Raw genomic sequence first — 22,179 nt, 5'->3', positions numbered from 1 at the left:
GGGAGGATCCCACATGCCGCGGAGCGGCTAGGCCGGTGAGCCATGGCCACTGGGCCTGCGCGTCCAGAGCCTGTGCTCCGCAACGGGAGAGGCCACAGCAGTGAGAGGTCCACGTACGGCAGAAAAAAACAGAGAAGCCTGCTGCAGGAGCAGGGAGAGGTGCGGGGCCCCTGCGGACCATGAGCTACCATCGTCAGTGAGGATTTTGAACTTTCTCTTGCAGAATCGATGAGTTTTAAAGACAGCCAATTATTTTATAAATTTATTTATTTGTTTATTTTTGGCTGCGTTGGGTCTTCGTTGCAGTGCGCGGGCTTCTCACTGCGGCACCTTCTCTTGTTGCAGAGCACTGGCTCTAGGCATGTGGGCTCAGTAGTTGTGGCTTGTGGGCTCTAGAGCACAGGCTCAGTAGTTGTGGCTCACGGGCTCAGCTGCTCCACAGCATGTGGGATCCTCCCAGACCAAGGATTGAACCCGTGTCCCCTGCATTGGCAGGCGGATTCCCAACCACTGTGCCACCAGGGAAGCCCAAGGACAGCCAATTACTAATGTTTGTTTAGGGGAGGGGCGGTTACCTGGCTGTGCTGCTTTATTTTTCTTCTGCTAAAAACATCCTTTTGCACACAGAAGTAATACATACGTGTAGTTTTAAAAGCTCCAATGTTTAAAAATATATACCATGTAGATAATCAAAGTCCCCCTTAATGCCACCCTCTCCCCCAGAGAGAATCACCATTAACTGTTGGATGCAAATTCCTTCTTTTTCTCGTTAGTAATTTTTAAATTGTTTTATAACATTATATGAGTTTTTGCTATGCAAATACTAATATATGTATATCTATGTTTTTTGATACAAGTGGGATCATATTTCAACTTGCTTTTTACTTCACAGCACATAAAAATAAAAATAGCTAATTTTTGTTTGTCCTTATTATGGACCAGCACTTTCCCAAGAGCTTTTCATGGATTTTGTTTTCTCCCCACAAAAAATATATCTTGTGTATATCTTGGCACTGTTTTTTTTTGTTTTGCGGTATGCAGGCCTCTCACTGCTGTGGCCTCTCCTGTTGCGGAGCACAGGCTCTGGACGCACAGGCTCAGCGGCCATGGCTCACGGGCCCAGCCACTCCGCGGCATGTGGGATCTTCCCAGACCAGGGCACGAACCCGTGTCCCCTGCATCGGCAGGCGGACTCTCAACCACTGCGCCACCAGGGAAGCCCCTCTTGGCACTGTTTTGAAGTCAATTCACATAGAGACATTTTTGTTTTAATGTAAATACAGCATTCTGTTAGGACCATGGTCTATAATTAAACAGGCCCCTCTCAATGGAACTTTTGAGTTGTCTCCATTTTTTCTTTATTACAAACAATACTGCAAAGCACATCTTTGAATACGTAAATCTGAACACTTGTACAAATGTTTTGTTACTTGTTCTCAACTGAGGGCAGTACCTCCTCATGCGAGCTTTGCAAATATACGGTGGGGAACATTTTGGGTTGTCATGATGAATAGGGGAGAATATGGCATTTAATGAGCAGGGGTCAGACATGCTGAATGTCCTACAATATAAGGGACAGTCCCACCAAATAAAGAATTGTCCCCACCTGAAACTAATATAATAGTCTATGTTAATTATAACTCTGAGGTATAAGTATTTTTTACTTTAATAACTATTGTCAAATGGTCCACAGCGGTTTCTGTTTTATGTAAATACCGACTATCTGTCCCTATCTGTCCTTTAGCAAGATAGCGCCCAGTGACGTGAGCTCAGCACTCATCCCTCTCCTGATTCCGAATAAAGCACCTGCTGTGTGCACGGCACTGGGGATGAATGATGAGGCCACAGGGTCCTGACCTCATGAAGCTCACGTCCTAAGCCAGACTTATAGACAAACTTCCCTTTGCTGGATCACTCCGTCTGTGTTTCCTTTAAAGGATTTACCATACTGAGTTTTGTGGTCAGAGACTGTGTCCATCCCTCCCTGTCTGAGACCCTCCAGCTCCTGGACCCACTGAGTGTTTGCCAAAAGGCCAAACCAGGCTCATGGCTCCTCTGAACAGGCAGCTGTGGGTGGAGCCCTTCTAAGGGATCTGCCCCACTAGGAGGCCTCCAGGATCCTCCTTCTCTGGAAGCAGCCCCCGTTCTGTGATCCCCGGCGCCCCACCATGCTGTGTGCCCTGGCCCGAGGTGACTGGACCAGAGACAGAGAATGCCTGACTTGGGCTGGGCCAAGGAGATTAGATTTTCCTCCTCTTACAGCTGGGATGGAGGAAGGTCAGATCTGTCTTTGCATGTGGCTCCGTCTGTAATGAGGGGACCCTGGGGCTGGGGGGATCCATTTTCCCACTGTGTAGACTGAGGTGCAGAGAAGAATAAAGAATAGGCAAAGAGAGTTGAGGAATGAGACAGAGAGAGACAGTCCTGTGGCCTTCCAGCTTCCTGCATCTGTCCCCTGAGAGGCCAGACATTGTTTCTGCCTGTGGGTCTCAAGAAACACTTCTTGACTGCTAGAATAAATTTCCCTTTTTTTTTTTTAATTGAGTTAGCATGAGTTGGTTTGTGTTTCACAAGCTCTGACCCCTCCGGCCCCCTCTGGCACCTGGATCTCCTCACACGTGGTACACGAGGCTGCAGGGATCCATGTTTCCGCGAGCCTTCCTGACTTACTGGAACAGACAGGAGCGCCAGGCTGCTCCCCTGTCTTCCCACAGTGCCCTCTGAGGGGCAGAGTGTGTGTTTCAGAAGCCACCTTAGGACAGGAAAGCAGGGCAAGCCGCAACCTGACCCTTCAGGGGCCCCCCAACCTCAGAGGGGACCCACGCGCCTATTTTTGGAGCTGCCTGCCCGAGAGAGCTAAGCTAGAACTCTGACTTGAAAGGAAAAATATACAACTGTCTGAGAACTAGAATTATTAATTTTCTAAAAACAGATTAATTCTGCAGTTAGAGAAGAATGACTTCAATTTCAAATCCCAAAGTGGTAACAGGCATTTTCGTTACAGTACAAACTGATACTTACTGTTTGTGAGGATTAACTTAAATAAGGATAACATTACTGCATTAAAAAATTTTTTTTCACCACCAGTTATTATACAAAAGTCCAATAACGTTCGCCTTTCTCCCTCTTCTCTATACCAGCGTTGCCATGGTATGAACACAAATTCCTAACAAACTAAGTCCCCTCTTCCTCAATCCAGAAGTATGCCCAGCTCTAAGCAGTGACTCTTTCGACCACAACCGACATGAAAAACTACATTTTACATCCTTTCCCTAGACCCTCATACACACAAATGCAGGGATGAAACAAAAATACTTCACAACCGCTATGTCGGAGAACCTGGTCGTCAACAAGCAATTTGGTCACTGCATATGTGAGTGCGTAAACGTGTGTGTACGTGTCCCTAAAATATCTTTACGACTGTCAGTGCCGATATTCTTTCCCCCTCCCACCTCCCTCTCCAGTATTTTCTAGTCTATTCTGTTCTGTTCTGGGTCTTAAAAAACTGGCCAAGGTTGCCACAACCCACTAGTGGGTACAGAGCAGCTATTCGTAAAACACTGCTCTAAAGTAATGAAACTTATATTAAAACAACCGAATCTTCCCAGGTTAATAGGCATAGCCTCAGATCCAGAATTTACGCACTGGCAAGAGTTTGGAAACAACCTCAACCAGCGACCCCAACCTCCCATCCCTTCGGCAGGTGAGCTGGGCAGGGGGAGTGGGGGGAGGGGGGAGGGAGGAGCACTCACCTTGAAATGGAAGGAGATGGCCGGGGACCCGCTGGAGCCGTAGTGCTCGCTTTTGGCTAGGTTGCTGTAGTAGTTATTAACCTTGGAATTAACATTCTGGTATGCCCCCGGGTCATCAGTGATGGGGCAGATGAAGTAACCCTCCTCACCATCGCTGTCTGCATCTGAATCACCAGCCCTGGAGGTCGGGCCGCCATCCACGCCTTCCAGGCGGAAGATGAGGTCTTCCTCTGCCATGTTCCCTGGACGCCCGTCTTACCCAAGGGCTGGGCGGCACAGCCAGAGTTACTGGGCAAATGCAGCAGTGAGGGTCCTGCAAGGAAGCAAGAGAATGGGTGCTGGGGTCCAGGGGCTGAGAGCTTGCAGGGCACCTCACCCCGAATGCCCCTGGCACGGAAGGAGCGGGTACCCTCAGAGTGAAAACTACTTCCACCTTTAGGGGAGACACTGGCAGGCAGTGTCTAGGAACATTTTAAATGTACAAACCCCTCCACCCGGTAATTCCACTTTGAAGAACTCAGCACTTGAAACTGAAAATAAATGCTTCTTAAGCCACAAGGCTGATCTTTTCAGAACATAAATTAGATCAAATCATTTCTCTGCTTGACACTCTCCAGCAGCTTCTCTTCACATTCTTAACAAAATCCAAACGCCTTTTAAGGCTACCAAAATCCAAACGCCTTTTAAGGTGTTAGTCTGGCCCCTGTCCACCTCTCCTCCGGCCTTGGCAGCTCTCCAGGCCCATGGGCTTTCTTCGTGTTCCGTGAACACTGGGGGCCCATTTTCCACCTCGGGGCCTTTGTACTTGTTGTGTTCCCTGTGCCTGGAACAACCTTCCCAATCTCCCAGCAGTGGGTCTTTCTCATCATTTGGATCCCAGCTCAAAAGTCACCTCTCCAGAGAAATCTTCTCTGATTCAATTCAAAGAACCCCTCTCAAACACACACCCAGTCACTCCCTAGCACATCACCCTGTTTTATTTTCTTCAAAGAGATTTTCCCAAGCAAGCCAAAATCATCTCATTTAACTTCTTTATCATCTGTAGCCCTGTTGCCTTAAGAATGCCTGGCATAGAGCAGGCACTCAACACACGTCCCCGGAATGGATGAGTGGCCTGAAGAGCGTTCTCTGTAGCACAATCAGTAACAGTAAAAAGAGGGAAGAGCCCACAATGACCATCAATGGAGGCCTGTTATATAAACTACAGTTTTTCTACACCATGAAATACTGTGTGACTCTTACAAAGAAAAAGGAAGCTCTAGATACACAAAGACATGCAAAGATAGTCAAGAAAGAGTTCAGCAACATTGTAGGATACAAAAATCAATAGTATTTCCATATACTATCAATGAAAAAATCCAAAAATGAAATTAAGAAAACAATTTTATCTATAATAGCATCAAAAAGAATAAAAAACTTGGCTAGGGGGTTTCCCTGGTGGCGCAGTGGTGGAGAGTCCGCCTGCCGATGCAGGGGACATGGGTTCGTGCCCCGGTCCGGGAAGATCCCACATGCTGCAGAGCGGCTGGGCCCATGAGCCATGGCTGCTGGGCCTGCGCGTCCGGAGCGGGAGAGGCCACAATAGTGAGAGGCCCACGTACAGCAAAAAAATAATAATAATAATACAAAATAATAATTTAAATAAATAAATAAATAAAAAGCAAGTTGCACAAGAGCAGTTACATTATGGTGATCCTATCTGTGCTAAAAGAAAAGGTACGTCCCTGAAGGGCCCACAAGAGTGCTACCAGCACTGCGATGGGCAGTGGAACTGGGAGCTGGGGGGTGGAGGGAAGTTTTTAACATTTTGTACACTTCTATACTGTTTTAAGTGTTTTGTTTTTTTTTTAATTTATTCATTTATTTTTGGCTGCATTGGGTCTCCGTTGCTGCGCACTGGCCCTCTCTGGTTGCAGCGAGCGGGGGCTACTCTTCGCTGCGGTGCGCGGGCCTCCCATGGCGGTGGCCTCTCTTGTTGCGGAGCACGGGCTCTAGGCACGCGGGCTTCAGTAGTTGTGGCGCACGGGCTTAGTTGCTCCGCGGCATGCGGTATCTTCCCAGACCGGGGCTCGAACCCGTATCTCCCGCATTGGCAGGCAGACTCTCAACCACTGTGCCACAAGGGAAGCCCTGTTTTAAGTTTTTACAAAGCTGGTTGCTTTCAATTTAAAAAAAAATTAAAAAAACTTTTTAAATCAACTAATTCCAATTATTCTTAACAGCTGTTTCCATCTGGAGGCAGTTTTCTAGACCTGAGGCTTCAGCATTTTCTTGACAGTCATCAGAGCAAGAAATATATTTATATCCTAACCCAGTACCCACCTACAAAATGTAAGTTAAAATTTCAGGAAACTGCACTTAGCCTTACTTTGTACAATGCCCTCTGCTATTTTCGATTCTACTTGTTTTTCTTTCTTTTTTACTCTTTATCTTTAATGCACCACCCACACTGATTATTCAACTCAGTTTGAAAATCGCTGCTCTGGGTGTCAACCTCCGAGTTTGCTTCTGACCCTTTGGGCAATACAGTCATTGCCTGGATCCGATGCCAAAGCCACCTGATCTTGCTTGTTACCAAAATCGTCCCCGGGCCCTGTGCCCACTTCTCCCCACCCTCCGCCGCTCCCAGCCCCAATGCCTCCTCTGCCCTGGTCAGCCCCTGGCCAGAGTCCCTGCTGACCAAGAGACACGGTTGCCTGGAGCTGCCAGCAGCCCAGCCAGGTTACTGGCCTGTGGGGCTGCGCTGGTGCCAGGGGAGGGGCCGGAGCCACAGCCTCAGCTACGGAGCTCCAGGCAGTGTTGCCCAGCAGTTAAGAGCCCGGGCTCAGGAGCCAGGCTGCCAAAGGGTGCAAATCCTAGCTGTGCTACTGGTGACACCTTGACTAAATTAGTTCATCTTGCCAACTTCCCCATTTGTGAGGGGAGCTGAGTGGGAAAGTGGCCTGACTGAGGCTCCACAGGAGTTCACAGGGGAATTAGGACCAGAATCCCAGCCCTTGGCCACGTCCCACCACAGACCTGACATTTTCCTGGGCCCTGGGAAACAAAATGAGCTGCAGACAAGCAGCTGTGACCCTAGTTGGCACAGTGCCTCGTATTCGGCGGGCACTTGATATGTTTTCCAGAACTGAGTGAGGGGATCTGTTTCATGGCTTTTCAGTTGTCATACATTTGCTTTGAAAAGGCAGCTGTGGCAATGCCTGCTAACTGTCCCCCGACAGCTATTCTCTCCTTAATAACAGAACCACTGCTTTTTAGCTAAGCATGCGGCCACTCATAATAAGGTCTACGTTTCCCAGATTACTTTGCAATTAGGCGTGACCATGTGACCCAGTTCTGGCCAAGAGGATATGAGCAGAAGGGCTCTATGCAACTTTAGGAAGGGTTGTTTTTTTTTTTTCAATTTATTTTATTCAAGTGTAGTTGATTTACAACGTTGTGTTAATTTCTGCTGTACAGCAAAGTGATTCAGTTATACATATACATACGTTCTTTTTCATATTCTTTTCCATTATGGCTTATCACAGGATATTGAATATAGTTCCCTGTGCTACACAGTAGGACCTTGTTGTTTATCTAGGGAATGGTTTTTCAAAAGAGGGAGTGTACCCTTCTGCTCTCTCTCCTTCCTGCTGGCTGGAATGCTGGTGTGATGGCTGGAGCTCAAGCAGCTAAATTTATTCATGAGAAGGAAGCCATGTGCCGAGGATGGCAGAGCCATGAAACAGAGAGAGCCTGGGGCAGCATGATCTTACATCATGGGGCACCATAATTATCCTGGACTCACAATCTTCAGAGTTTGCTATCTAAACTTACATAATAGACTATAATTTTCTTTTTTTTCCTACTACTTGCTAATTCTATCTGGTCCAGTGCCCCTTCTCTCCCATGTCATAAAAAGTCACATCATATCTCTTATGACAAGTTGATGCCTGGGCACGTCAGCCTAGAAAAACTGTGGTCTCAATCCAGAGACCTAACTTGTAGCTGCTTCCACATCTGCCCATAAATACCGGACACCTGGAGGATGGTGGCTTCCCCTAGACAGGCAAGGAGCCCTCACTGGCGCATAACTCAGCCCCATGATGCCTGTTCCAATACCAGCCTCTTAGGAATCTCCATCTAACCTGGGCTTTGCTCGGCCCACAGAGGGCCTCTCTGTGAGCAGAGAGACTGAGACCAGGAGCAGAACCCCAGTTCCCAAGACATCAGGATTCTCGAGAAGCTTTCCTCTGCCCTCACTCAGGCATCCGCATCTTCCCCTCCCAGGCCCTGACACATCCGGGGAAGATATTTCTATGGAGAGGCAGCTGAGCAGAGTTCTGAGTCAGACCCAAGTTCAAGCCCCAACTCTGCCACTTACTAGGTGTGTGACTTTAACCTCTTGGCCTCGGGTTCCGCATTATAACCTGGGATGCAGAGTTGTACCCACCCCACTAACCTGACAGTGCTAGCACAGAACAAGCACTAAGACTATAATTATGATCATCATTTTTAGTACCATCAATAAAGGGGGCTGAATCCTGGGTCCCAGCCAGGCTGGTGACCTGGACGCCTGGTTAGCAGCCAAGCCAAGCTTCTTCAGGGGTCCTCAGGGAACAGGCTGTCTTCGGCTCTGGCCACTGAACCACTGCTCTCACTGCGTCCTGCTGTAAAGGGCTTCTCCGACAGCCACTGGGGCAGGAAACGATGATTGCAGTGCCTAGGTCAAGGCCTGTGGGCCAAGCCACAGTGAACACCGGCCCTTCTTGGGGCTCCCCTCACCCCCAGGAGCTGCCTTCCTGATGTAGAAATGATCTGGAATCTCCCACCCACCACTCCTGGGAGCCAGCACCCCAGAGCCAACACGGGCTGTGCTGGGCCACCAGTACACAGACTAGTATATGGCCAGCACGGCAGAACTCAATGGTCTTCAACTGCAACCACAATGGACCGGGTGACTTATGGACCACCTCGTGTCACGCACCTGTTTCTGTTTGGGGATCTGCTTCTCCCCCACTCTCCAGTCATGGGGTTGGGGTTGGGGTTGGGGATCCACCCCCAGGTAACGGGCTGTGTCACATGACCCCACTAAGCCAATCACAGCACTGGGCACCTGGCCATAGTGATTGGCTCAGAGATGGGCATGTGACTCAAGTCAAACCACTATGGCCTAATCTCAGGTAAGCCTGGGGCTTTAGCTTGAGCAACTGGAAGAGAAGGTCAGTCCTTTCCTGCAGGATGTTAATCTGAGACAGGGGCTGAGGCCACCAGAGAACAAAGCTGACTTTTGGTGAAGAGCAGAACAAGAGATGAAGAGAAAAATGAACCGTGATGACATCATTTGAGATTCTGAATCCAAACATGCCTGGACTCATAGATACAGAAACCAAAAGTAGTGTGGACAGGGATAAAGGGAGGGGCAAGTTAAGATATATGAGCTACTATGTATAAAATAAATAAGCAACAAGGATATATTTATAGAACAGGGAATTACAGCCATTATCTTGTAATAACTTTTAATAGAGTATAATCTATAAAAACACTGAATCGCTATGCTGTACACCTGAACCTACTATAATATTGTAAATCAGCTATACACCAATTAAAAAAAAAGTTAGTGAAAATAAAAGAAACAAAAACCAAAGCTCAGTGTAGTGCCCGAGACACGGTGTTCTGTGGTCACAGGGCCCAGTTTGAATCCTGGCTACCCAGCTAGGAGCCTGAAACAACAGACTCCATGTGGCAGGCTGGGACTTCCTTGAGTCTCTACCTGCACGGCGCCTGGCACTGAGCAGGGCTCATAAAGTGCTAATCAAATACCTTTCCAGGCTGAGTTTCATTAATTTGCTGCCGGTGGGGAGGGTAACAAGGTGTGACATCAGGAGTTACTAAGTCAAGCCTCCAGCTAAGAGTTCAGGTCAGTGACTTATTAACATATATACCCCCAGGATGTGGTGGGTGCTCATGAATAAACATTTATTAAAACTATTTCAAGAAATAATACAGTTCATGTCAGAGAAAAAGGACTGATTTACAGATGTCCCCACCCAAGAACCAGTCCCCATTCCCAACCAAGTTCTCACTTCCCTGCCCCTGCACCCTAAGGACACTCTTTCTGGAATGCCTCTCCCACCTGCTGCCAAACCCCTCTGGTCCCTTCAAAATCCAGCTCAAATTTTTACCCCCTCCGGAAAGCCTTCTCTGGGTGGTTTCCGGTCTGTAAAACAGGGGACAGCTAACCCCTGGAGCTGTTAGTGAGATCAGGTCCATGGTGCCTGACAGAGAACTGTCCTCAAAAGCACCAGCTGCTATTACGCTCTGACCATACCCCACTCCCCAATTCCTAAGTCACTTCCCTCCCCCCAGGCCCTCCGTAAGCATTTCCATCATAGCCAGAGACCCAACAGTCTATGTCATGGGCAGAATAATGCCCCTCCATAGATGGCCACATCGTAATTCCCAAAGCCTGTGAATATGTTCCCTTATGTGGCAAAAGCGACTTTGCAGGTGTGATTAAGGATCTTGAAATGGGACAGTATCCTGGATTATCCAGTGAGTCCTTATAAAAAGGAGGCAGGAGGGTCAGAGTCAGAGGAAGAGATGTGACAATGGAAGCAGGGGTCATAGAGAAATCTTAAAGATGCTATGCAGCTGGCCTTGAAGACGGAGGAAGGGGCCACGAGTCAAGGAATGCAGGTGGCCTACAGAAACTGGAAAAGCATGGCAACAGATTTTCCCTACAGCCTTCAAAAAGAACATGGCCCTGCTGACACCTTGGCTTTTGAACTTCTCATCTCCAGTACCATAAGAAAAGAAATTCGTGTTGTTTTAAGCCACTAAACGTGTGGTAATTTGTTACAGTAGCAGTAGGAAACAAATACAGTCCAGAACAGCGGGGTAATTTTGCCCCCTCAGGGGACACTTGGCAATGTCTGGAGACACCTTTCGTTGTCACACCTCTGGGAGTGCGACCGGCATCTAGTGGGTAGAGGCCAGGGATGCTGCCAGCGTCCTACAATGCACAGCACAGCACCCCACGACAAAGAACTGTGCAGCCAAACTGTCAGTAGTGCTGAGGCTGAGAAACCCTGCTCTAGAATGACTCTGGTGGATTCCAAGGAGACTTCCCCCGATCCACCCTCCCTCATCTCCTCTTTAAAAACACACCTCCACGCATACCAGAGACAGAGGAATTAGCTTACTCGCTGATGAGAACGATGAGAACAGCAACCCGCAGCTGGACCCAGAGAGGCAAGTCAACATTGACTCTGCTAAAGCTCACCGTTGCAATTCACTGTCCTTCATTCATATAAAACTGTTAAGGTGCAAAGGCTACTTTACTGTTATAAAAATCAGAGAAATACATTTTAGAATACAAAGCACAATAATATAATTACAGCTTCAATTGACAAAATGCACAAGAAGGCTTGAATTTTAATTTTTAATCGTTTGCACCCTTCTCATGTTCCCAGGATACTCTGTCCTCCTGGTGGGTCAGACCAGAGAGACAGTGTGTCTGACTTCTCAGGGCAACTCTGTGTTTACACAGCCTCTTGGTGGCCAGACCACGTGAGCATCTGGAACAAAAGGGGCCGTGTCTCAGTCCTTCTAGCTACCAGCCCAGAGCACAATGCCTGGCACACACTAGGTTCCCTGTAAACGCAGGCTGCATGAATGAATAACTGAACAAAAGTGGGCAACTTCTGCAGGTATAATGAGCATTGTAGGCATGGAGGAATGGAGGGACTATTGGGTTAGAATTACAAGGCATCTGGGGGTTACTTAGCCCAGAGACGCAGCTGAGATCCTGAGTGGGAAAGCCTGGGTCATGGGGAGGCCCTCAAAAAGCAGCCAAGAACAGGATCGGGCCCAACAAGTCTTTTGGGATGAACAGATCTGTGTTCAAGTCCCGGCTCTGCCACTAGTTGAGTGATGTTGGGCAAATTACCTAACCTCTCTGAACCTCAGTTTCCTCATCTATAAAAAAAAAAACTCATCCACCAAAGTGCGGCAGAGTGAGCAAGGCGCAGAAGAGGTGAGAGAACTGGTCTGTGGCACAGAAGCCAACTGTCCACTATGGATCTGTTCTCCCCTGCCCAAATCCTTTTGCATCTAGGTGGGGCCATGCGACTACATTTGAGCCAATGGGATGTGGACAGAAGTAACCTGCACTGCTTTCAGGCCCTCCCATCCCCAAGGCCCATTTTCCATGACCCGGTCAGCCTCCCCTCCACTGCAATCCGGCCCTGAGACATGTAGCCCAGAACAGATTCATAGCATTTCAGCACCACTTATAAAGCTCTTACTCCATCACTCTTCTCAGCTCCTTGGAGGCCAAGCGTTGCCCCCTCCCTTGGCTCGCCCACACTGTGCCGTCTGCTTGGCACATGCTCTAGCCTGCTCTCCCTACCTGTCCCCTGGCCAACTCTGCTCATCCCTCAGGTCTCAGGTTAGATAGATGTCACCTCCTCCAGGAAGCCTCCCCTGAACCCCAGGAGGTACGCACCACTGGCTCCATCCTACAGATGAGGAAACTGAGGAACAGAGAAGTTAAGTGACTTGCCCCAAATCACATGGCTAGAAGGTGGGGGAAGTGGGTCTGAAGCCAGTGCAGGTCTATCCAGGGCTTCACTCAGCCATCACTTGCTAAACCACTTTTTTGGGGGGTTTTTTTTTTCTAGTACGCGGGCCTCTCACTGCTGTGGCCTCTCCCATTGCGGAGCACAGGCTCCGGACGCGCAGGCTCAGCGACCATGGCTCACGGGCCCAGCCGCTCCGCAACATGTGGGATCCTCCCGGACCGGGGCACAAACCCGTGTCCCCTGCATCGGCAGGCGGACTCTCAACCACCGTGCCACCAGGGAAGCCCTGCTAAACCACTTTTAAAGTGTGATCCTTGGACCACGAGCAGCAGGAGCAGCCTCACCTGAAAACTTGTCACATGTGCAAATTCTGGGGCCTCACTTCAGTCCTGCTAAAGAAAACTCTGGGGGTGGGCCCAGCAAGCCATGGTTAAACAAGCCCTCCAGGTGGTACCAATGTTCACTAAAGTTCAAGAACCAATGGTGGAGAGAATGGTCTCCAGCTGAGCCTCCTGCCTTTCAGCCACACCCTGTGGGGTCCTTGCCAGGTCTAGAAAGCATCACAGCTGGAGAATGGAACAATGGCTGCCCTCTGACTTTCCAGCCCTCTGAAATGCTTCTCTGGGTGTTCCACAGCCCTGGGACTTTGGGGACCCAGAGAATGTCATCTTCTACTTCGTCATCAGCCTGTTAGTGACTCACTCCTTCCTTCATTTGAAGCCTTCTTCTTGTGCCCATCAGCCTTGCCTGCAAGAGTTTAATCCAAGCTACTTTTATCCTGTGGTGGTCACTATAACCACTTTCTTCTAGAACATTCTCAGTTCACGGGGATTAAGTCTGCAGTTTCTTGGTCAGCAAAACTGATCTCCCCAACACAGAAATGTTTATTTTTTAATCAATCCAGCCAGCCACTATTACTTTGAATGCAGTCCCGCTCATCAACTTTTCCTGTATCAGCTTTAGGAACAGGGCCAGAAAGAGTAAATCCTAGAGAATGAGCTTGAACAAATCCAAGTTTCTGCTGGTGACCCTCAGCTTTCTTCCACACTGCTCTCAGTGTCCTGGCAACTGGATGCCAATCCTGCCAAAGACTGGACAAGACTTCTTTGGGGAATCTGACCAGTGTGAGAAAAAAGGCCTAAAGATACCCTTCCCCTGTGGAACAGCCCAGTTAGATCACCCTGAGGGGAAGGCCACAGCCAGCAAGCCTCTTTCATACCCAAAGACCTTCCGAAGAGCTTCCTGGAGCCCCATACTCTTCAGTGGACAGCCACAGACCACCAGAGAGGGGGAAAGGAGAGGCTCTGCTCCACAGTCATTCAGAGGCCCAGGCTCCTTCCAGCTTGTGGCTCTGCCCTTCTCCGGGCCCTCAGAGTCCTCTCAACTCTGCTGGTAAATAAGGAAAGTGGGGAGGTTTTTAGGGTCCAAACTTGACGGGGGCACACACTCTTTCTGCTCACATTCCATCAGCCAAAACTCAGTCATGTGGCCCACCAAACTGTAAGGGAGCCCAGGAAATATATCCAGGTGATACCCCAAGAAGAAGAGGACATGGGTGACCAATAGCCATCTCTGCCACATAATTCATTAAAAATGTTTTAAAATCATATCAGTGATATATCCTTAGTAGTCGGCCAGAAAGTACTGTTCTGTCACCAAAAGCACACACACACACACACACACACACACACACACACACACACACACACAATACCCACCGCAAATCACAGAACATACACAAGTGATCATATGTAAACTGAAACCATTTCAAGGGATGGTCAGGCCCTGACTTCCTGCTTCCCCGCCCCCTGCAAAAGATAAGAACTTGGGATCCCAGCCGACACACCCTCTTTAAGAACAGGAGAGGAGGGAGGATGGCAGTCTCAACCATGTTACATCTAATTTCCCATCATCAAGCAGCTTTACTGTATTTGCTGAATAAATGCATCGACCAAACAATGACCGTAGGGTGCTGTGGAGGCCACAGAGAAGGATGACGCCTGCCAAACTCTATCTCCTAAACCCTACCTCCTACCACTGGCATCCTTTCCATCACCTCCTCCAGGAAGCCTTCTCCAATAACCCTCCGTCCCCCCCACCCCCCACCCCCGAGTGGGCATTATCAGCTCCACCTGCTTGCTCTGTAGTCCCAAACTTAGTCCATCTTGCTTATTAGTATCTGCCGGTAGACCACTCTGGATCTGTCTCCTCCTCTGTAAAATCAGAGGGGTAGACAATTTCCTGGCTGAGCTGCCCCAAGGCAGGCAGCTTCCAGGGCCGAGGACCCAGAAGTCAGGCTCCCATAGAGCGTCCCCACAAGGCAGACGGAGCAGCGCCCCCCTGCCAGCAGCCCATTTGTCTCACGCGGGGCGCAGCTGGGCCGGTTTCCCGCACGCAATCCCCCAGGCGGGTGCGGCGAATCTAGGCCGGGACTCACCCGGTAGGCCCCAGCCCCGCCACACGCATATTAACGCCCGGCCCCTGGGCGCACAGGTCCACGGAGCCTGCCAACACCCGAACTCCTGCAGTCAACAATGCAGCAAGGGCGCGTCTACACGGTCCTCGAGGTTCCCGGAACTTGCGCCTCTCGTTCAGGGGCCGGGGTGGGGGATGCAGGCCCTGCAGGGGAAGAAAGGCAGCGCTGCCCCCACCCTCTGCGGGCCTCCAGGAGCCGCGGGCGGAGGCCCCAAGCTGCCTCTCCCCGACCGTCACGTGCCAAGTATTTTACCAATAGACACTGCCGATAATCGGCACGGCTCCCCCATTTTACAGAAGCAAACACTGAAACCCGAGGAGCTTAACCCCCACACTCTCCTTCCGCCTGGGGCCCCACTTTTAAGCCCCAGACCCTCCGCGCTCCGGGCGCCGGCTGCACCGGGGAGCACAGGCTTGCAGCGCCGGATCCCGGCCCCCCAGGCCAACCGCCGCCCTACCTACCTGTCTCGGGCGGAGAGGCACGGCAGCCGCTGCCCACGGCCGCGAGGATCCAGAGGAGCTGGCAGAGGCTCGAGGCCCGGTGCTCCAGGGTGCAGGGCGGGCGGGCCCCCCGAGAGTGCCGGGGAGCGGCGAGCGGGGAGCGCGGGCTGGCGCTCCGGGGAGGCAGCGGCGGCCGCCGGAACGATCCCGGGGCGCGAGGGGCGCACGGAGCCGCTGGAACGATCCCGGGGCGCTGGGGGCGCGTTCCAAGGGCAAGGGCGCCGGCGACCGTCGGCTGGGCCGGGGCAGCTGCAGCGCGCGGCGTTCGGGCGGCGTATCCGGACACTCGCCGAGCTGGGGCTGTGGCTGGGGCAGGAGACTGCGGGCAGGGGCGGGGCCGCGGGCGGGCGGGCGTAAGCTCGGCGCTGCGCTCACGTGGCCGCGGGTAATGACTATCACCGCTCCTGCAGCCGTCGCTTGGATCTCCCGGCGCTGCGTCTGCGACTCCCCAGCCGGCTGAATACACAGCGTCCGGATCTAACGCGTGGGGCCGGCCTGGCACCTACCAGCGAAGGGGGCGCCCTCCCAGCGGGTAATTTGAAAGGGGGCAGCTAACCCGTCCCTCGCCCACCGCACCTTCCCATTCTCCATCCGATGCCCGCCTAGTTCCTGTATTCGAGTCCTTTCCAAAATCAGTAGTGATCGGATCTCATTGTACGTCGCTATGCATAACCTTGCAATATTTTTATCAGAAATTGCTTTTTTTTTCCCCTCCGGATTTCTGCTTTGTGAAAACAGGCACTTATGACTGTGGCAATTATTTGTGTACTTATTTGTGTAATACGTTGCTGTATTCCTAACTCAGCGCACAGCCTGGCACATAGTAAGTGCTTTAATAAATACCTGTAAAATGAATGACTAAATATGGAAGGTATAAAGAAGAAAAGGAAATAAAACTAATGATAACTACTGTGAACATGTTCATATTATATTCTTCCAGATATTTTTTCTAGTGAAATTTTAAAAATTTCACAACTCTTATTTTAGAAATAAAAGTAAGGGACTTACCTGGCAGTCAGTGCGGTGTGGCCAAAAAATAAATAAATGAAAGATGTAAGTAATAACAGTAATATTTATCAAGCTATTTATCGCATTCCATCTTCACACCAACGCTAGTACCGCTACTTCACAGATCATAAAACTGAGGCTTATAGAGATACACTTGCCCAGAAGATTTACAAGGTGGCTCCTTCCTCTTGGCAAAGAGCATGTATCTATATTACAGGGCTCCTGCTGGTTTGGGGTCTGCTGAGTCACTCTGTGTAGTAAAAAAGGGGAGAGGAATTTGAAGGACCCCCGCAGGTGAGAGGAGTGCAGGAGCCAGGCAGGGGCTGCCAGGGGCTGTGGGAAGGATGAGGAAAGGAAAGGCTTCCAGTAGGGCGATGTCTAGTGGGGGCTGTTTAAATAGTTCGTGGTGGGGTTTGTGACCTAACCACTTACCTCTGCCCCAAAGAGTTCTTCAGTCAAAGCCTCCTTGGACTGGAATGGTGTATGTGACCAAGTTCTCCCACGGAACTGGAGGGAGGGCTGAGTGTCCAGGTGAGCCCCAGGCAAACACAGAGAAACAGGTGTGTGCAGGCAGGCCAGAGACAGACATGGTTATCTGGGTATGCATATGGGAATACATACATTTTTCCTAACAAGAGTGGACTCATCTATTTCTCCTTTCTACTCAACACTAGGTTGTAAACATGTTGACCACCCCTGTGGTCAAAGGGCCACCTGTCGCTTGTAATGCCTTCTTTGATGAGCCTTTTTGGGGTTGTGGTAAAAGCTGATATTTACAGGGCATTTATTTTGTGTCAGGTACTGTGGTAACTGCTTTACAGACATTATCTCTTTTAATTCTCATCCCAACCCTCTTACTGTCCTCACTTCATACACAGAAAGAAGGAGGCCGGTTAAGTGACTCTCCCAAGTTTACATAGTAAGTTGCAGAACTTGACCCAGGTCTAGGTATATACTGACCCCTTTAATGTCCTGTCTATAAGCCTTGCCTCTTCAGTTTTTGTGGCCCCTAAAAATTCAGATCCCGTTGGGAGAGTGAAGTCCTTCAGCTTACCAGCTGCAATGGCCCCTGCAGGGAGAAGGTTCAAGTTTATGAGGCTTGGGGAGTGGGTGACATTCAGGCAGCATCTCATAAGGTGGTGAGGGGAATGAAAAAAAAGAAATAGTCCTGAAACCCATCATTGAGTGTTTTAACTTTTTGGCCTCTGTAGTACAAGTTTCAGAAAATATCAATACAAGATCTAGAAGATATAATCATTTTGGTTTGAAGTATTGGCTCCTTTAGTCACCTTGAGAAAACTCCTCTGGCTTTTGGCAAAAAACAAAATTGCACCTGAAATTTTGACCGTGGGAAAGTTGGGCAAGGACAAAGAGTCTGAGCTAGTCTGTCCAAGCCCAAAGCCAGAAAAAAAAAACACCAAAAAACGACCGTTCTACTTATAGCTCTGTGACCCTGCACAAGTTATTTAGCTTCTCCTTTCCTCTTTAATCTCTTCTGTGCATAAGCATCTTGATTTGTCTTCAAGGAGCCAGTCCACCCTATTCTCAGTTCATGAAAACTGCCCTCCACACTCTTCCTGCTCTAAGATTGGACATATGATTAGACCTGGCCAATCAGCATATTCCATCCCTTTTGCCCCATTCATTGGTGCTGGGGTGAGTATGTAACCAAAGCCAAGCCAATGAGATACTAATCTGGTTCTTTTATAGAAACCATTTAAAAAGAGAATCTCTTGGAAGCAACCTAAATGTCTATCAGCAGATGAATGGATAAAGAAGATGTGGTATACATATATACATATATGTGTGTGTGTGTGTGTGTGTGTGTGTATATATATATATATATATATATATATATATATATAATGGAATATTACTCAGCCATAAAAAATAATGAAATAACACCATTTGCAGCAATATGGATGGACCTAGAGATTATAATACTAAGTGAAGTAAGTCAGACAAAGACAAACATCATATGATATCACTTATATGTGGAATGTAAAAAAAAATGATAATGAACTTATTTACAAAACAGAAATATACTCACAGACATAGAAAACAAACTTAAGGTTACCAAAGGGGAAAGGGGGGAAGGGAAAAATTAGGAATTTGGGATTAAAAAGATACACACTACTATATATAAAATAGATAAACAGCAAGGACCTACTGTATAGCACACAGAACTATATTCGGCATCTTGTAATAACCTATAATGGAAAAGAATCAGAAAAATAATATATATGCATATGTATAACTGAATCACTTTGTGTGCACCTTCTGTAACAGTTGTGTTAGTTTCGGGTGTGCAGCAAAGATATATATATATATTCTTTCTCACATTCTTTTCCATTTTAATATTTACAAAATATAGAGAGCTCTTATAACTCAAATAATAAAAAGATAACTCAATTTCAAAATGGGCTAAAGATTTGAACAGACAGTTCTCCAAAGAAGATATATAAATGGCCAATAAGCACATGAAAAGATACTCAACATTATTAGTCATTAAAAAATGCAAATCAAAACTACATCCACTAGGATGGCTATGATCAAAAGTCAGATAATAACAAGTATTGGCAAGAGTGTGGAGAAATTGGAACACTCATACACTGCAAGCAGCAATGGAAAATGGAAAACAGTTTGGTGGTTTCTCAAAAACTTAAACATGGGGTTACCATACAACCTAGCAATCCCACTCCCAGGTATATATCCAAGAGAAATGAAAACATGTCTGCACAGAAACATATGCACAAATGTTCATAGCAGCATTATTCATAATAGGCAAAAGGCGAAAAAACCCCAAATATCCATCAATTGATAAATGGATAATTAAAATGCGTTATACCCATACAACGGAATATTACTCAGCAATAAAAAGGAATGAAGCACTGATAAATGCTAAAACATGGATAAACCTTAAAAACGGTATGTTAAGTGAAAGGAGCCAGACACAAAAGGCAACAGATTATATGATTTCATTTATATGAAATGTCCAGAATAGGGAAATCCTTAGAGACAGAAAGTAGATTAGTGGTGGCCCACAGCTAGGAAGGGAGTCTGGGGGTAATGGAGAGTGACTACTAAAGGTATGGTATTCCTTTTTGGGGGGATGAAGATATTCTAAAATTGATTGTGAGGAGGGCTGCATAATTCTGTGAAGATACTAAAAAACAATGAACTGTACACTTTAAAGGGGTGTCTTGTATGGTATGTGAATTAAATCACGATAAAGCTGTTACCCTCAGAAAAGGGCTCCTGGTATCCTCACGGTGCTTCAGGGTGTGGCAGCAGAAGAGAGGTCACCAGGAATGGTGCTCTAGCCCAATCTAGGTATGTGGCTGCTCCCAGCTTCAAGGGATGGGTGCAATCCTTCCACGGGCTCAGGGAGGGCTGGAGAACTGCTCTAGACACATATGCCATGGGAATGAAAGGCTTCTCAAGTGCTACCTGCTCAGATTCCCTGTCCACAGGAAGCCGTGTCCATGGGAGTTTAAGGTAGTTTTAGGTTCACGGCAGAGTTCAGTGGAAGGTTTGGAGATTTCCCATATCCTTCCTGCCTCCACACAAGAATAGCCTCCCCCATGATCAACATCTCCCACCAGAGTAGTGCATGGGTTACAATTAACAAACCTACACTGACATATCATAATCACCTAGAGTCCACAGTTTATATTAAAGTTCACTTTTGGGCTTCCCTGGTGGCACAGTGGTTGAGAGTCCACCTGCCGATACAGCGGACACGGGTTCGTGCCCCAGTCCAGGAGGATCCCACATGCTACGGAGCGGCTGGGCCTGTGAGCCATGGCTGCTGAGCCTGCACGTCCGGAGCCTATGCTCCGCAACGGGAGAGGCCACAACAGTGAAAGGCCCGCGTACCGCAAAAAAAAAAAAAAAAAGTTCACTCTTGGTGGTGTACATTCTGTGGGTTTGACCTAACTTATAATAATATGCATCAACTGTTACAGTAACATACACAGCAGTCCCACTACCCTAAAAATCCTGTGTTTCACTTATTCATCCCCTGCATCCCCCTCTATCCCTGGGAACCACAGTGGGATGTTTTTAAGCAGAAGCTTTAAAAGAAGTCCTTGTATGGGAACGTGTGTATGTGTATAGCTGATTCACTTTTTTATAGAGCAGAAACTAACACACTATTGTAAAGCAATTATACTGCAATAAAGATGTTTAAAAAAAAAAAAAGTCCTTGAAAGTCCTCCTTGGCTCCTTGGCTCAGGAGGTCCAGGGCCTACTGGGCACAAAGCCATCACAGGGCCATTCAATGACCCACCTGTAGCTACAGAAAGACTCACAGAAGCAATGAAATGACCACTCTTCTGTCTTTTGGATAGTGTCTTTCTTCCTTTCTCTTGCACAAGGCAAACCCCAGGATTAGGGTGGGGTATGTGTGGGCCTCTAGTTGCCCCTACGTCTGCATAGGGAAAGATCTGGAAGGATACAGCTAAACTGTTACTCATTATAATGAGTTGTGGGATTCAGCTGTGAAGGAGGAAGGTGGTGAGGAAGAGAACCTCCCTTTAACTTTATCCAGAAGGTTTGACATTTGAAAAAAAAATTTACAATGAGCATGCATTACATTATATTTCAAATCTAAAAAGACAAAGAAGCACCTTCCTTTACCAAAGTGTTGACAGAGCTTAACTGGGTGGAGAAATTAAAGGTGATTTTATTCTCTTATTTGTACTTTTCTTTCTTAGCTTGGAGTTTCAACAAGGAACATGTATTTATTATTTTAGCAAAAGTTATTTTTAACTGTTACTTAAAAAGAAAAAGAAAAGAACAAAAACTAAACAGAGCCTAGTTGCCCTGGTTTCTGTAGCCTCCCCACCCTTGCCTGCCTGGGCCTAGGTTTTGCATAGGAACTGCCCTCCCAGCCTCAACCTTAAGGCATAAATCACCAGGAAAGCCGAGTCAGCACTACTGCAGAAGTCTGCAGGGAGACAGGCCTGCTCACTGGAGCAGACGAGCTCATGGCCTTACTTGCACTGGATTTTTGTTCTGGTGAAACACCTTTGTCATGCAAGTTCTGAGCAGCTCTGCTTCTCCCAAAAGACCTGATTTTTGCCTGATCTGGCCTAGTAGGTGTTGGATAAATGTTTACTTGAATTAAATTATTAGAAACAGAGAGAGTTGGGAGGGGAAGGGTCACATTAGAGTTCAAGCTCGTACTGCTCGTCACATGACAGGCCAATAAATTGAGAGACGAGGTATTGGGGCAAGGAATAGCAACTTTATTTGGAAAGCCAGCAGAGTGAGAAGGTGGTAGACTGGTGTCCCAAAGAACCATCTTCCCCATGTTAGAACTCAGGCTTTTATATTAAAAGGGGAGGGGGTGTGGTTAGTTGTTGTAAACTTCTTGGTGCTGGAATCCTTTGTTCTCGCAGCTGTCCACATAGGTCAGGTCACCATGTTCCTGTAAACCTCCAACAAGACAAATGTTCTTTTCTGTTCTGCAACTTTTTCTCTCTATAAGAATGGAAAAGTGTTAAGTTTAAAGGTCAGAGCCTTGAGAAGGGGGTATCCTGTATGTTTCAGGCTACAGGCAACAATCTTTCACAAAAGGTGCAGAGCCAGCATGACTAAGCACAGGCAACAGAGCACAAAGGTTAGAGTTAAAGGAATAGATTCAGCATGGAGTCAGGTTTGTTCTTCTCTGTTATAGTTGCTGTTAACAAATGATGCAAACTACTGGAGAATGCTTTGAGTCATGTGTGGGGGGATGACTCAAAGAGATCTCTGCTTCCTTCTTGTGGCCGCAGGGGGTGATATCTCAGAAGAGCTGAATACAATTAATTCTCGGTGGCAGAAAATGGAAGTTTGTTATGTATTTATTGATATGTATTTGCTCTGAATTTACT

At 47.9% G+C, this 22,179-nt stretch overlaps 1 protein-coding gene across 4 annotated transcripts in view; it reads right to left on the bottom strand.

The window, feature by feature from the left end:
- Positions 1–15,621, bottom strand: part of EEF2K (eukaryotic elongation factor 2 kinase) — a 59,396-nt gene extending 43,775 nt beyond the window's left edge. The window contains exons 1-2 of one of the 4 annotated variants that reach the window (XR_003793082.1): positions 15,254–15,561; positions 3,753–4,065 (exon numbers count right to left, since the gene is read on the bottom strand). Coding sequence is in view for 3 of the 4 variants with exons in the window: in XM_029220038.1 (XP_029075871.1) it covers positions 3,753–3,989 (237 nt within the window). In the remaining variant the exon portion in view is untranslated. Of the gene's footprint in view, positions 1–3,752; positions 4,066–13,535; positions 13,554–14,753; positions 14,803–15,253 lie in introns of those variants that run through there. The other 3 variants (XM_029220038.1, XM_029220039.1, XM_029220040.1) reach the window with 3 other exon arrangements.
- Positions 15,622–22,179: the final 6,558 nt, after the last annotated feature.

The sequence above is a fragment of the Monodon monoceros genome, unplaced genomic scaffold, assembly GCF_005190385.1.
Source record: "Monodon monoceros isolate NGI ecotype Baffin Bay Population unplaced genomic scaffold, NGI_Narwhal_1 Super_Scaffold_13, whole genome shotgun sequence".
Taxonomy (NCBI): Eukaryota; Metazoa; Chordata; class Mammalia; order Artiodactyla; family Monodontidae; genus Monodon; species Monodon monoceros.
This window is presented reverse-complemented; position numbering and strand designations above follow the sequence as displayed.